This window comes from Barbatula barbatula (genome assembly GCF_947034865.1).
Source record: "Barbatula barbatula genome assembly, chromosome: 15".
In the NCBI taxonomy this organism is placed as follows: Eukaryota; Metazoa; Chordata; class Actinopteri; order Cypriniformes; family Nemacheilidae; genus Barbatula; species Barbatula barbatula.
The window spans coordinates 20,516,381-20,531,370 of NC_136778.1; the positions used below are offsets into that span (position 1 = coordinate 20,516,381).

At 38.4% G+C, this 14,990-nt stretch overlaps 1 protein-coding gene across 2 annotated transcripts in view; it reads left to right on the forward strand.

The window, feature by feature from the left end:
- nrxn3b (neurexin 3b) overlaps positions 1-14,990 on the forward strand; it is a 211,875-nt gene that overhangs the window by 166,043 nt on the left and 30,842 nt on the right. For both annotated transcript variants that reach the window (XM_079475144.1, XM_079475145.1), the window contains exon 14: positions 8,238-8,409. In XM_079475144.1, the coding sequence (XP_079331270.1) occupies positions 8,238-8,409 (172 nt within the window). The remainder of the gene's footprint in view (positions 1-8,237; positions 8,410-14,990) is intronic.

Consider the following 14,990-nt stretch of genomic DNA (forward strand, 5'->3'; position numbering starts at 1 on the left):
CTAAATCCCTAATGGACTTTCACAGCTCTGTACTACCCAGTACGTTTACATTGCCTTTCTTTAATGAACCCCAGCCGAACGATTCAAAGCGTAAATCTAACCCATAGTTTAGTGAGGTTTATATTTAAAAACAAGCAGCAGGATGAGAAAATTCAAGATGTAATCTGTTAAAATAAGCCTTAATGTATTTTGAAAGTTTACCTATATCTTATTTATGACTTGTTTAAATAAAGCTTTTTAAACATGTTAAACACTGGGTGAGAATCTACACAATTGTGTTGTGGCTTTGACCACAAAATGTACTACTTACAAAAAAGAACGGGCATGTTGGCTTATGAAATCTTCAAAACATGATGTCTTCAATTAAGTTGTGAGAAGGCAAATAAAACCTTTTTACTTTGGGGGCCCCAAGATGGATCCAGGGAGGGGCACAGATTTTGTGGCTTTATATGATATTTAGAAATGTATCATACATTTTATGCAGTCAAACATCAAGAAAACAAGACCACCAACTAAATGTATTGATGTTCCAGCATTGTCTTACAGTTTTTGGTTTATTAAAATGATACGTTTAAGATTATACGTTTTTACTTTGGGGGGCTGCAAAGCGATGCCCTCGACACAAAGGGCAAAAAAGTGTGAGAACCACTGTTCTAGCCATTTTATATAAAACAGATATGTGAGTAAAACACTTTGTGTTTGGCATGATTTTGAGCTTGGTGTAGATGGGTGTGGCGTGTCATCCACCAGACGTGTCTGTTGTGCAACCCCCAACCACGCGGCCAACATCCCTTAAAAATGACACCCAGCTTTCAGCAACAGCCTAAAACTTCCATTCTCCTGGCATATTCATTTCTTTGATAAAACAACACTATTTCCCTCATTATCCTGTAGCCAGTGTATACCTACAATGCTACAATGATTGATTTATATCAAGAAAGACAGAGAAACAAGGACCACGTCGACTGAAACCTCACTGGAGGTCATTACGGCCGTACTGCTGTGGCCCTGTTCTCAAAAGGAAGCCCAATCATTTAGTCTGTTCTCTGCGCTTAAGTGTGTTACAGGCAGCTCATAAATCATCGCGCCGTGCACAGCTTGATTTGTTTGAGAGGGTAATTGAAATGTCTGTTATGTCCCAAACCAACTCAAAGGGCATCATTGAGTTTGCTGCAGTAGCCGTTGAACTGTAATGGAGAATTCAATATTGTCTGATCATTCGTAGAGGTGGCAATAATGTGTTTAACTTTCAAAGAGGTCTGTGATACCTGGAGAGAGATATGTGTGGCATTCATCTCAGCATTTTCTTTGCTGGCATGGGATCCATCCCGAAACTACCTAACCTGTTGCTGCTATCTTTGCCTTTATTATAGGGTCCCTAATTTAGTCATATGACTTGTTACAGTGATGCTGTTGAAACATAGTTTAATGTTTTAAGTGTCTTGTGTTTAAAACTGATCAATTTAAAGCACCAGCACTCTGGGTGTACAGTACATGTTCATATACATGCCTATAACTTGATAAATCTTGGTTTCAAGATGTCAAACATGACACCCGCATCAACAAATTTCCTTTTATTCATTAAACACAATGTATGATGTGTTTATAATGTGTATATTTCAGCCGGTTTAACACGATTTTCCACAATAAAAGCCCTCAGAAATTCTCATTACTGTTGCTTTTTAATACATGTTTTGCAAAAAAAAGCAAAGCTATGATGCCAAAGCAAGTTTTTTATTAATCATACATAATGAGACGTTAATCAATAATACTTAAACTAGAAAATTATATGTGTAGCATTTGTAAATGTTAACTACTTTCTTCATTTTCATTATACATGAATATTTCATATTTTTTGTTGTTTTTGTTATTTGAAACATTTAGTAGAAAATCTTCTTGTATTAGTCATAATATTATTCTGTATGTAATGTATGAAAGTAGAAAATAATGCAAATTAAAAGAATTTTCACCAGATATCATAGACTTGATGCCAAACTTAAAAATATAATTGACAATAATGACATTGTTAATGTTTTTCATCTTTTACTGCACATACACATAAATGATGTAGATTTCTTATCAGAGCATTTAGTCTTAGCATGATCAAAAAGTTATATTTTAGTTAGCTCTTCGGCATGCCAAAACGTTTCCAAGAGTTTTCCCCGTTTGCATGCAACACCAACAACAGGCAATGCAAGGTAAATATTTAATAACTCTGACCCAGAGTAAAGAAGAGGATCAAAGTGAAGTGTTTGACTTTGAGGGAAGACCGAGTCAAAGCCGTTACCCTTCACAATAGTGCTCAAGTCTACATTCAGTTTGCATTTGCTTTTCTTTTCACAGTGCAGGACTGTGCATTTTAAGTAATGGCCTTTAGCATGATTCATGCCATTAAGAACAAAAATCTCTTTCATAGTGAATATAAAAGCTTATAGAAACCATAAATTACATTAGTACCAAAAATAATATTTCTAAGCGCTCACGAACTTAGACAGACAGACATGTAATAACAAATGTATGATATTAAATTCTCATTCTGCATAGTCTGTACAAAATATCAAATGATGAATTAATGAAATGTTATACCTTTATTATGAGGCAATTTTAGAGATTTTTTTTCACAGTTAAGTAACTGTTAAATATAAGCAAACCTGACTTCATGTTTTTTGTAGGTCCTGGTTATGACATCCAACGCATGTATACACTAATAAACTCCACCCATCAGATATAAATAAAACAATTTGATTGGCTAAAATTGTTATTAATTGTAGTAATAATTATTTTATATTATAATACAATATTTAAAAAGTCCTTTTTTTTCTATATTTACTATATTAATAATAGTTTCTCAATTTTATTATGTGCTATTGATATAAATGTTTTAGTTTAGCTATAGGTTTAATTCGGTTTCATTAAGTTTTTATTTAGTTCCTGTTAAGAATTTGTGCCTCAGCGTAAAACTTATTTCTCTTTATTGCAACATTTCTAATGTTCATTCAGTTTTTTATCAAATAATATTTAGGGCCTATGTTGTATAAGATTTTTATAAATGCGTCCAAGGGTTGAAGGCAACGTTTAGGTACATTACTGCACATTTTCCCATCCTGTAATGGGCTTTAATTATTTAGTGTTAAATAAATAAATATTTTCTTAGAATCAGTGAATAAGGGAATGGCAAACTGCCGGCAACATTTGGAAAAACTGCAAAAAATTCGACCTGCCTCTCCACTCGTTTTGGGATTGAGTTAATGAAGAGACCAGTATGAATATGTATTGAAGTTTTTTTCTGCTTAGAATGAGCATGCGGTAATGGGAATGTGACTCACAGCACTAAGACTGCTCCCCACATTAATAGACAGAGGAATCATGCGAGCAGTCTGTTGCTAAGGAAGTTGGAAAATGCATATAATGAATTGTGTTTTAAGTAATTTATTAAAACTACTCCCACTTACTATATTAAACATTTTTAAAGCTTGTAATATAGTATTTTGAAAGGACACTATGTTAAAGTGTTTATTATATTTCCCCCCTCCACTGAATCTGACATCTAACCCATATTCCGAAATGGAGCACTGATGTTATATGCACCAAAATGATTTAATTTCAAATCAACAGGTGAATAATACCACCCTCTGATGTACACTTTTGTCTGCGCTATACGGTCCATAGTCAAGACGCATTTATACTCATTATCTGCGATTGTGCAAGTGTGTATCTACTTTAAATATTCAGCCGTGTTCCCATTCCATTCATGCTGCGATATTAATGTTGGAATTAAGTTAGCAGGAGGGTCTTGACAGGGCCATCACTTTTCCTAATGATGAGAGCCCTGCAGACCTCCAAACGCTACAAATGTTCTCTGCCACCCTCCAAATATCACGAAATCACTCTAGCATTTCACGGCTGACTGGCGGAAGGGGCCCTCAGTGCTTTGGCCTCGACTCAAACGGGAGGACATCAATCTCATCCAATCGATTCATCTCCTGCATGTTCTGTGATGCAGTTTTGATGAGCTCTAACCTCACGCTAAATTTACCTCTTAGGTCATGTAGATGTTCTATGTAAACCTATACGCAAAGATCAGTGATGCATTTGATACTCGATGCCCCGATCAGGGGTCGCGTGGTTGTTTGAAGCCACAAGTATTTTTACTCATATCTAAATCCCTCGGGCCGACCTGAGCTTTCATATATTGATATATTATGCCGATGAGGACTGAATAGAAAGGATAGCGTACTCATTTTGATCAGCTACTTGGAAGTGCTGATGTTTTCTGACATCGATCTCACAATCTCCTTAAAATGTTATTGAATTCAAGTCCAAATGTAGGTATATTGCACTTGTCGCAGTTTTGCATTGTCGCAACTTTACAGGAAATAGATTTTAGCAGTAGAGACTGTACAAAAATAAACAGGAAAATATGTAGTACTGTCAAATCGATTAATCGGTTCAAAAGTAAATATTTGGGTGTACCAGTATATTATTTTTAGTAAATATATTCATGCGTGTCTTTGTAGTTATAAATACCTATAAATAGATACACCATACACTTATTTTTATATAAACACGTAAAGTAAAAATTATTTACTTTAGAACCGATTAATTGTGATTAATCGATTTCACAGCACTGTAAAATCAAGTCATTGCATTGTATAATGAATCATACTATTGCAAATTGTCCATAAGATGTTTATTAGCAGAAGTAACTGTTAAAAATATTGTATAATCAAATCATACTTTCATTATATAGTAGTGCAAAGTCGCCAATAGTAATGGCTTGTTGTTGGCATGCATTTAGCAATTAAGCCTTACTTAACTAAACGTGTATTTCTTCGAGATAAAATTGTCTGATCTATTTCACATTATTACTCGTCCTTGCAGAAAGTGCTTTTAGTGAGCAGCTTGCATTCTTTGCACTGCATTCGTGATTTTCGTACCGCGCGCATGGCGTTGCTCTAGTATAGCCGAAAGGACAAGATACTTGGTGAAGACTGAAGCTGGCATGTGGATCTCAACCTAGCTACAGCGTAAACAGATGGCATAATGTACTCGCGGTGACGACGCAAATGACTGTGGTTTGTAGCCAGACAATTAAATGTGAAGACAGAACTTGAATCTAACTGGGATTCGGACCAAACGATCAAAACTAGCCTAATCAAGCCTAAACGTTTGCTGCTGGACAGTGGGTAACTATTGTTGTGTTTTCACTGATGATGGTTGCTGCATATATTTCAGTCCCTTGCCAAGAGATCAAGGTAGTGCGCTGCTGTCTGCAGGCTGCCGCAGAGATAGAGGCTTTCTGGGAGAGATTTGATGCCTGGGGCTGACTTTGTGTTGGAGCCATTGATCGGAGGGACGGAATTGGATTGTGTAGTGTATTACTGGTGTCAGCGAACATTGCATGTGGGAGAGATAGAGCCCTTCTGCATCAGCACAGGCCCCTGCTGCAACTCAAATTACTTTTATCACTCTTGGTTACCCCGTTACCACCCACGGCGGAGCGACGCCAGACATTACGCTCTCAGTCGCAACAAAATTCAGCAATAACCTTGTAAATGTTTGTCGCCATCTGGGAAACTCTGCATCAGGTTTTATATAAGAGAAAGTGCAATGTTCAACAAACATCAATCTTGTCTGCCGTTCCCTCTTTAATGAAAAAAAACGATATTTCGCTGCTGCCTTCCGATTCCATGCTAATGCTGCTTAAAAGCTTAAATATGTGAATGGACCATGATAGCATATACAATGGACAATCTTTATTATCACAAGGAATTGTTTTATTACAATTTGGCTTTACAGTTCTAAGGTCTGAAAAGAAAATGAAGTGCTGTGGGCCAATGTAATGTAATTGAAAATGTCAATCTCACCAGCTTGGATATGCAAGGTTAGATTCCGAGCCGGACTGTGTTGCTTGAATTGAAGAGCTACAGGGAGAGAGATTCTTCAGCAAGGCCCCCGGTGAAACTTTCTGTCTCCTTCCCATTTGTTATCATTTCAACCCTCACAGTGGAAACTGTCTGAACTTAGAAATCTAATGATCAGATGGTGCTGCCCATCCAGCCATTACTTCATAGGAGTTAGCAGATCTCAGGCTCTGCCGGGTCCAGAGCAGCTGTAATCAGAGAGCTTAAACCAACTCGAGTTGCTGCGTCAGGGCCCTACAGTGCACTTGCAAAAGAAAATTACTGTGCACGATGGTGAAAAATGATTTGGGTGCACCGGTGCAAGAGATGCTTGACACCCGTTAAAATGCACAAATTTTGATGGAAAAACTCCCAGATAGATCGGAGGAAATGATAGATCCTATTTGGACACCCCAATATCACAGGGATGTTAATAGGTTATGCAGATGTTGTTTCTTAACTTTTAGGTAGTGTCTAGACAAGCAGTTTATTGAATATTCATAAACCATTTCTGGTAGTAAGTTAGCTCTACTTAATGCAATGCAATCAAGATATTTGTGGATTAAAAAAATCATCGGGTTATCGGGCTAGTTTGGATTAGGTTATGACTGTAAGAATTTACCTCTACAAGTCATTTCAGCTTTTTTACATTTGACATCAACATGTCAAAATACGTTTAGCCATTTAAACTTATCTTTTAAGTTACATCAACTCACTTCTGGTTAAAACAGGACAAAAAGAAAATTGTAAAACAGGTTAAAAAAGTAAGTTGAAATTACTTTTTATTCTTTAAAAAAATCCTTATTATATTAAATATGAAAAAGTAACCTGCAATTTTATGTTTAAACACAGATGGCGATAGAGAGACTAAAATTACAGATTGCAACTATAACTAAACCAATCTTGGCAATGCCTTTGTCTAGTAAAAAAGCGTAGATGCACTGATACTACATTTCTCTAAATTGAATGTTATTAATGCATATAATGACATTAATTTTAAACATCAAATTGGTAATGCACAAATTCATTGACATTTCATGTCCTGTTTTGTTTCCTGTAAGTCGCTTAGGATAAAACCGTAAATGTAAATGTAAAAATGACATTATCGACCCTGCTCATTACACTATCTGTCGATAGCCGATAGTGTAAAATATTACTTTTATCAACCGGTTCCAATTATTGGCCGATATATCGGTGCGTAAATACGTATATAGGCTGTAAAAATAATATTAAGATTAATGAACTTTTATACCATATATAAATGATTAACAAACAAATCTTTTCAAATACAATGATGGATTAATGAAAATCATAATTAGATTCCATGGTTCATAAATTACTGATCTCTTAAGCCCTCCAATATACTGTAGATCATTCAACGTTCCTCTTACAATCCCTAAAGAGAGTGCACTTCAATAAAAATGTTTGTGTAGGGCCCTCTATGTACTGTACTTCACACCTTTCTGTGGCACCAACAGACAGCACAAACACAATCCCAATGTAGTAGTCTTCGGTTTTTAGCCAAATATCATTCATAATACACCGTTAATTAAAACATGGCACGCACCTCCACTTTAACTGGTAATTGCAAGAGTTGAGCTCTCACCGGCAGGTCCTGGGTGACGTTTGTTAAAAGTGGAACATGCTGGGAGTCTTGGGAAGCCCTGAGAGAACGTTGAGAAACGGGCTGCAGTGTGCGGTGGCAGATTAATTTATCACGCACTTCGGGACATAACATCAACGTGTTTATTTACCTTCCCTTTTGTTTGAAAAATGGCTTCCTGTGTCCCATGCCTCGAGGACAAGTAATTACACCTTCAAGAGTCCTGATGGGGATTTAAACAAACGACACGAGAAAAGCAATGTACTCCATCGAGTCTGGCATGTCCCAGACCCTTCGTGACGTCTGTGTGAGTGTGAACATTGAAAATGAAATGGGGTTTGTGGCTAGCATGCTAGCTGGAAGTAATGCTAGCTGAGAGTCTCTTACAGGAGCCATATGGGATACATATGTGAAAGGTGGAGGAGCATCTGTCGACGGGTTTGCAGTGGGTTGGTGCGAAGCGCATTAGTCATTGTTACGCTCGTGTCCCACATTTCTGTTGGCAGCTTTTTCTTATCAACGGGATTTTAAAATGCAGCAGTCTTGGCATCCAGATACATTCGTGTGTTCACGTTGGAACCGTCTGTGCGGAGGTTTCTAAAAGCGGATCGCTTTAACATGGAAATCTTTCACTGTTATTTAGGCTAGCACCTTCGTCCTCGCACAGCGAGTCGTATGAGCCGTTTGGTGTTTCTCCACTGACGAAATTGTATCTGTCGTTTCTATTCCAGGAGGAAGGAAAGGTGGGGGTAACCTTCAACATCGGCACTGTGGACATCAGCGTCAAAGAGATGTCTACAGACGTCAACGATGGGAAATATCACGTGGTGCGCTTCACTAGAAATGGGGGGAACGCCACATTACAGGTGGACAACTGGCCAATCAACGAGCACTTTCCATCAGGTAACATTTGTGGCTTTCTGAGTTGTGAAGTTCCTCAAAAAAATGTGAGTTATGGTTGTTTAATGTAATAGCTCGCCAAAAATGTAAATTCTGTCAAGGTTTACCCAACCCTCGTGTTGTTCCAAACCTGTATCCATTTTCGTGGAACACAAAACAAGCCTTGAGGAACAAATGGGATGGTTGGTCTATTTCCTGCATTATAATGAGATTTCAAGCATGCAAAATGCACTCAAATGCATCATAAAACATATAACAATATTCTCAGTCATTACATTCTAGTTCTTACATTCAAAGTCAGGTGTTCCCAAACGTGAGTTTTGTAACTTTTGAGTTTTTAGTATTAATTATTTTTATTTTCACCTTGTACTGGATGAACGAAATATAAGTAATTGCAATACCAAGATACTTTAAGCTGTTGGTTGATATAATTCACGAAACCAGTCTGAATTATTTTGTTACGAATCTGAAATCATGTGGACTACTATTGTGATACTTCTATGAGGATTTTCTGTTCGTATAATAGTCTTAAAGTCCCATTGTAATGCAGTTTAAGGAGCCATCAGTACATTATATGAAATGTCTCCTTTCATGTTCCTAAGCCACACAAGTTTGGAACTACACGATGGGTAGAAAATGCCATAGAGAAATATTTTTTTGTATTTTGTTGAGATATCAAACCCACTGGATATCACCTGCTCTCAAAGAAATCAAGGGTTGTAACGCAGGGAACGACATCACTTTTCCACACACTTTCTGCATGTGCAATTTCTAATCTGCATGTTTCAAGGCATGCAAATTTCCAAAAATGGAAACAGGTGTTCGTAATTACAACACCGATATCCTCCTAATCGCGGGAACGTCAAAAAAACCGAACGAACCCAACGAAGAGAAAAGCCAACACCACTTAGCTCTCGATCTACTTGGCTTGTGTTTCTTTCATAATTGTCCTCCGAAACGTCCATATGTGAGAGCAATCAAGCCTGGGCACCTGGTCTGCTCACAATGCCACTGCTTTTGTCCCCGCGATTAGCTCCATGACATCTGGCCAGCTGCTTTCCAGAGGCTTTGAAAGGCGAAGGGAGGGCAGGCAGTGGGTTTCGGGCGGCATCGTGGCAGCTGTGGGAGAACCAGCCCCAGACCTTTATGTATCTGTGACTCCCAGACTCAGGAAGTCAGCGATGACGAACGAATACAAATGAGTTCATCAAATGCAGCAGGGGTTCGGTGTAGGAGCCGGTGCGCTTCCTAGGGCACACTGAAATACCGACCTAAAAAAAATGCTTCCTCTCGAAAACCCTTCACACTCAATTAATATGGGTTCTCTGTCCCCCACTTTGATGTCTCTGTTGCTTCGGCACCCTCCACGGGATATCTGGCCCTTTCTCGTCCAATTAGAAAGCGGCTCTCGTCTGGGTTACTAGAGCTGTATTCAAAGGCAGGCCTTTCAAAAGACAGAGTGCTGTAAAATGACCAACACACGGTGCGTGGGGGAAAGCCAGGACCATTCAGGCTAACGCTGCTACGACAAGTCAATTCAATTCCAACGGGATGTGTTAGGAAAAAGCCATTGCCTTAGGTCTCAAAGCTAAATATACCATCTAGAAATTCAGTTTCGTCTATACATACTGTATATGTAAATAATAACGCTGCACAAACTGATGCCAGCGACTGGAGCTCTTGCATCATTCCATCTCAGAGATATGATGTAATCGTAAAATGATGTAGTCAATGTGAAACGTTCATCCAGGACACATTCCTTATGGCAGTATTTTTAAATGGTGAGCTATTTTTACACAGGTTTGAGGATGTGTACAGAAGCGCTGCTAGTTGTTGTGTGTGTGTGAGTCGACCGCAATAGAGAATATAACCATGTTTTGTCCTGAAGAAAGCTGTTGTGATCAAATAACCCAGCATTGGATTACCAGATATTTGTTTCTGTGTTGTATTTTGTTCAAACGCGATGGGAATTTGCAAATTACCTAGAACGGAGTTGGGGATGTTTCAGAAGAATTTGAGGGTTTATTTTGATCACATCTATCCATCCATCCATTGATCCATCCGTTTTTCTTTGACACTTTATTGTCTAAAATTCTCCACCGATACCAATAGCCCATTATTCAGAGTGAAATCTTCTGATACCAATTCTGAAGATTAAATTCATATTTCTTAACTTTCTGAATGTTATTCATTCATATATTGACTAATAATATTGAACATCAAACTGGTGACATATCTGAACATTTTCAGAAAATCATTGCATTTTCCTGTCTTCTTTTGATTGACTGGACATATTGGCTCTGATCATGGATCAGCCGATAGGATAGAAAATGTATTTGCATCTCTATCTTCAGTAATCAAATCTGCAGTAGTTCATCTTTACGCATCTACCGCAATAACAATATACGCCAGAACTAATGTCATTTCTTTTACTCCACTGTTTCTTTCCCTTTATGGTGGCAAATGTGCTCGCGAAGCTTTTCTGCGCGTCTGTCAAACGATGCTTGTCATGTTACAATTGCGAGTGAATCCTGACTTAAATTTCAATGTCTGTTTTTCACGCAAAGCTTTCACACAAAGACTCGTAAAGGAGAACACAAATCATACAGACTACTTTTTATGGTAATTTATATGCGTTTTGTAGTTTGACAGTTACAATCACCATCATCTCATTTCACATCGTGTTTTGCACAAAAAGTAATACGGCTCTGAAGCGACCTTAGGGTGAATAATGAAGACGGGATTTTGCTTTTGGGCAAACTGTTTCTTTTATATTGCTCCTGTAAAGCAGTATTACTTTTTATTTTAAAACTATATTTCTTTCTTTATAGTTTGGGGTAAGAGCTATTTTAATCAGAATTTTTTTTTATTTACGGTTGAAGAGAGGAAACAAAGCTGAACATGCTATTTAGATGATTTGTTATTAAATGCAAGTGATTCATCACAAAACGATGCAATTTATGTTTATGACAGCTGTTCAATAGAAACATTTAACATTTCAAATCCTGTAGGCTTTTTGCTGTAAGCATTTTCAATAATGATATATTTGCTTTCATTATATAGCTTTTTTTAAATGGGTGAGAACCACTGAAGTAATACATTAGCTAGCATCCTACACAAACCACCTATTCTTATTAGAATACTAGCAAGTACACTCTAGCAGTTTCCAGTGCATACTACCTACTATTAAAAAAAAGTTATACGAGACGCAGACTTCAAGAAGTCTTTTAAACCCATAGTATTCTACATTGTCACATGACCTCACCGTGTCATATGCATGATCAGCAGTGGCAGATAATACACCATGAGTAAAGATAATTTGCCTCGATAATCGAATTCTGAGTAAAAATAACTCTGCTTTTGGCACATATGTAAAAATTGTGACTATTATTGCATCCAGTCCATTTGTCAATGTCACAATGTAAGCGCACCGTATAGGCGGCTTACATTATTCCACACGGTCTTCTTGCATGCACCCTGCACGTCTGTAGTCAACATTACTCTATGAGATCATCAGGACGTATCGCCCCTTTCAGTTCAATCAATGATGTTTCATATTGGCCTCAGTTACACGCCACCGCCGCGAGTTAAACACGGAGTCAATGCTTATTAAAAGGCCAATGAATTTGACTCAAATTTTCATTAAAGCGCTACCTCGGATGACGTTTAGTCTTTTGTGCCGATCCTCAGCTCCCTCCATCCATTTTTCAATTGCAGATTTGGTAATTTCCTCTTTGCTCATTATTTCACACCGTCTCTCTTGCGTTCGCATACACGCGCTCATACGCTTGTAATACGGAGGACTTCAGTGGTTGTAATTTGACAATTATTGATTTCAGTTTCTCAGTTAAAGGCTGTGCCATCTCTCGAGTAATTACAGGCTAGGATTCAGACTCCTCGACTGAATAGCACTTGAAATGCTTCACGTCAGTGATTCTCGGCATTCTCGCTCCGCTCAATAAACCGTTACCCTATCCACGCAGCTGTGTTTTCATGGCACGGTGTGAGAACTTTCAGCAGGCCCATGATTCCCTAGATTAGCCAATGCCAATGGCGCTACTAGAAATATCTAATGCATACACGTTCAACATAAAGCATTATGGGATTTCTGAATAAAGCTATAGTCAAATACATTTTTAAGCTTAAATTGTGAGACAATTCTTAAGATTGTTCTTTTTGGTGAATGAGGCAGATCCACAAAGGCAACAAAGCTCCAGGTGCTTACGTCACTGTGTACAGAACACAGATTCGGTTGATGGACTGGCTGGTGTGTGCGTTTACTCTAAAGAAACTTTACTCTAAAGAAACAGGTGGCAGGCGAGCTAATAGAAGGGCAGAGGTCATGGACCTCCATTGGGTCGCTGGGAATTCTTTTGCCTCTCTCAATAACTCTATTATTTTTCCATGAAGCCATCAGTACTTCATTGGCTGTCTGTTGAGTAGGTGATGCTATGATCACGCTATCGGTTGCTTTAGGAACACACGGGCGACTAGGCTTTCCCTACAATTTAATCAGAGATGTAGCAATGACATGTTGTATGTGTATCTGATATGGAGATGCACCGATATCAATAGACCATTATTCAGAGCAATAAGCGATATTTCATACAAAGAGCAATAGTACAATAGGTGCTAATAGAAAGTTACTAGTTTCAACAAAAGCTAGACCACTACCTGTTGAGAGAAAGAGGGTTAGTGTACGTTTTTCTTTTTTTTTTTTATTTGTCTGTCAAGTATTCACAAAGAGGTGTGTTTTAAGTTGTTTTTTGAAGGTTGTGAGAGATGTGGTTGACCGGACCGCATTGGGAAGAATGTTCCACCAGGAAGGAGTTGTGAAGGAGAATAAGCGAGAAAGGGATTCTTACCTTTTTATAATCTAAAGAACCTTTTTTCGCCACCTTTTTTGAAACAAAAAGGTTCTTCTAAAGTTAAAGGTTCTTTGTGGAATTGTAAAAACAAAAAAGGTTCTTCTATGGCATCGTGGAGAACCTTTATTTTTAGGAGTGTTGTAGCACTTAATGCTTTGTTTATCAACTCATAAAGTCCTGTAAAATGGTATTTTTTCCAAATATTTGGGTCTGAATTATTTATTACTGTTCAATTTTTATTGTGCTAGATGAATCACAAATCCTCCTGTTGTTTTTTTCAGAACACTAAAAATGGTGGTGGTGGGGTTTAGAAGATAAATAGCGCACACCCATACGAATATCCCGCTGATAAAGTAAAGCCATAACAAATTCTCCAGCAAAAACCTCAGCCGGATACGGAGACCACAGCAAATTTTGCACGTTGTTGTTGCCAAAATACAATTACGCAACTAAGGAACACAATCTCTTCTGCCGTGTTAATTCCACAAACACGGAGATTGAGGTTGGCTTTAGAATTGTCCAAACAAGAGCCTTGTAGCGAAGGTTACGTTGTGCTCCACTGAGGATGGACATTCCCCGATGTGGGACATACTTCCATGTTACGACAGACTTCCGTAGAGCCACAATGAATTGGCAACAGAAGCGATTCTAACATTGTTTGTATGCTTCCAGCATCTGTTGATGGCCCCTTGCCGCAAGTCCCTGGCACTGACAGAGGAGGAACTGACACCTCGCCAACATTTGTTTTGACTAAAGCGGTGCCATCTGAGGGGAGTGATTCAGATATTGTTCAAGCGGGAAACCTACACAAACGCGTTGATAGATTGGTAGTTGGCTTGTTGGATTTCTTGCTGATCTGAGCTCTTCGGTGGCCGTGAGCTTTTAGAAAAAAAAAATGGGACACTCCGGGGCTGTATTGGGAAAAATATAGAATTGAAGAAATGGTCACATACCACATGATGTGTGATTTGAAATGGAATGACGAACTCAAAACTCAGGAGAGGATTATTATTAGTTATGTGAATTATATGATATCATTAATTGTGAAAATGAATTGATATGTAGAATACTTTTATATTTCAAATGAGACTAAATGATTTTACAAAAACAGACTTTATAAAAATATTGACATCACAATGCCTGTACGTGATCTCTTTGCGAAATACTTTTATGAAGCGAAACTTACATATGTGAAATATTTGGGGAGGGTATTGCCATTTTATCTTAACCTTGTTTGAAGGTTAAAACCAGCACTATTAAGGCCATCATGATATGTGTTCACATTAATACGAGACAGAGCGAGCGCTGGCGAAGCATCTGATCTCGAAAATGAGTCTAGCCCTCAAGCTCTCCTGGTTCTCTCCTATATGTAAGCCTCCATCCAGGAAAGCCACTCCAGCCCCGGGCTCGCACACGCCACCCATTTGGATCAAAGACATCTGCAGCCCTGCAAGCTACTTATTACCCCCCCGTCCCCCCCCCCCCCCGCCAGCCTTTACCTCGCCCACGTCCCCTGTTCTCAGCCAGCACTAACCTGCTGCTTTGAAGCCCCTTTTCTGCCTATTTAAATAGGAAAGCTGAAGAAAAGCAGGACCTCATATCGCCAACGGCCTCATATATTTAACATCCCTGTCACTATGGAAGCTTTGTGTTTCTGAATAGCACTTCCATTCTGTGGACTTTCTTTCTCTTTTTCTGAAGTTCTGAAAAAGTGTG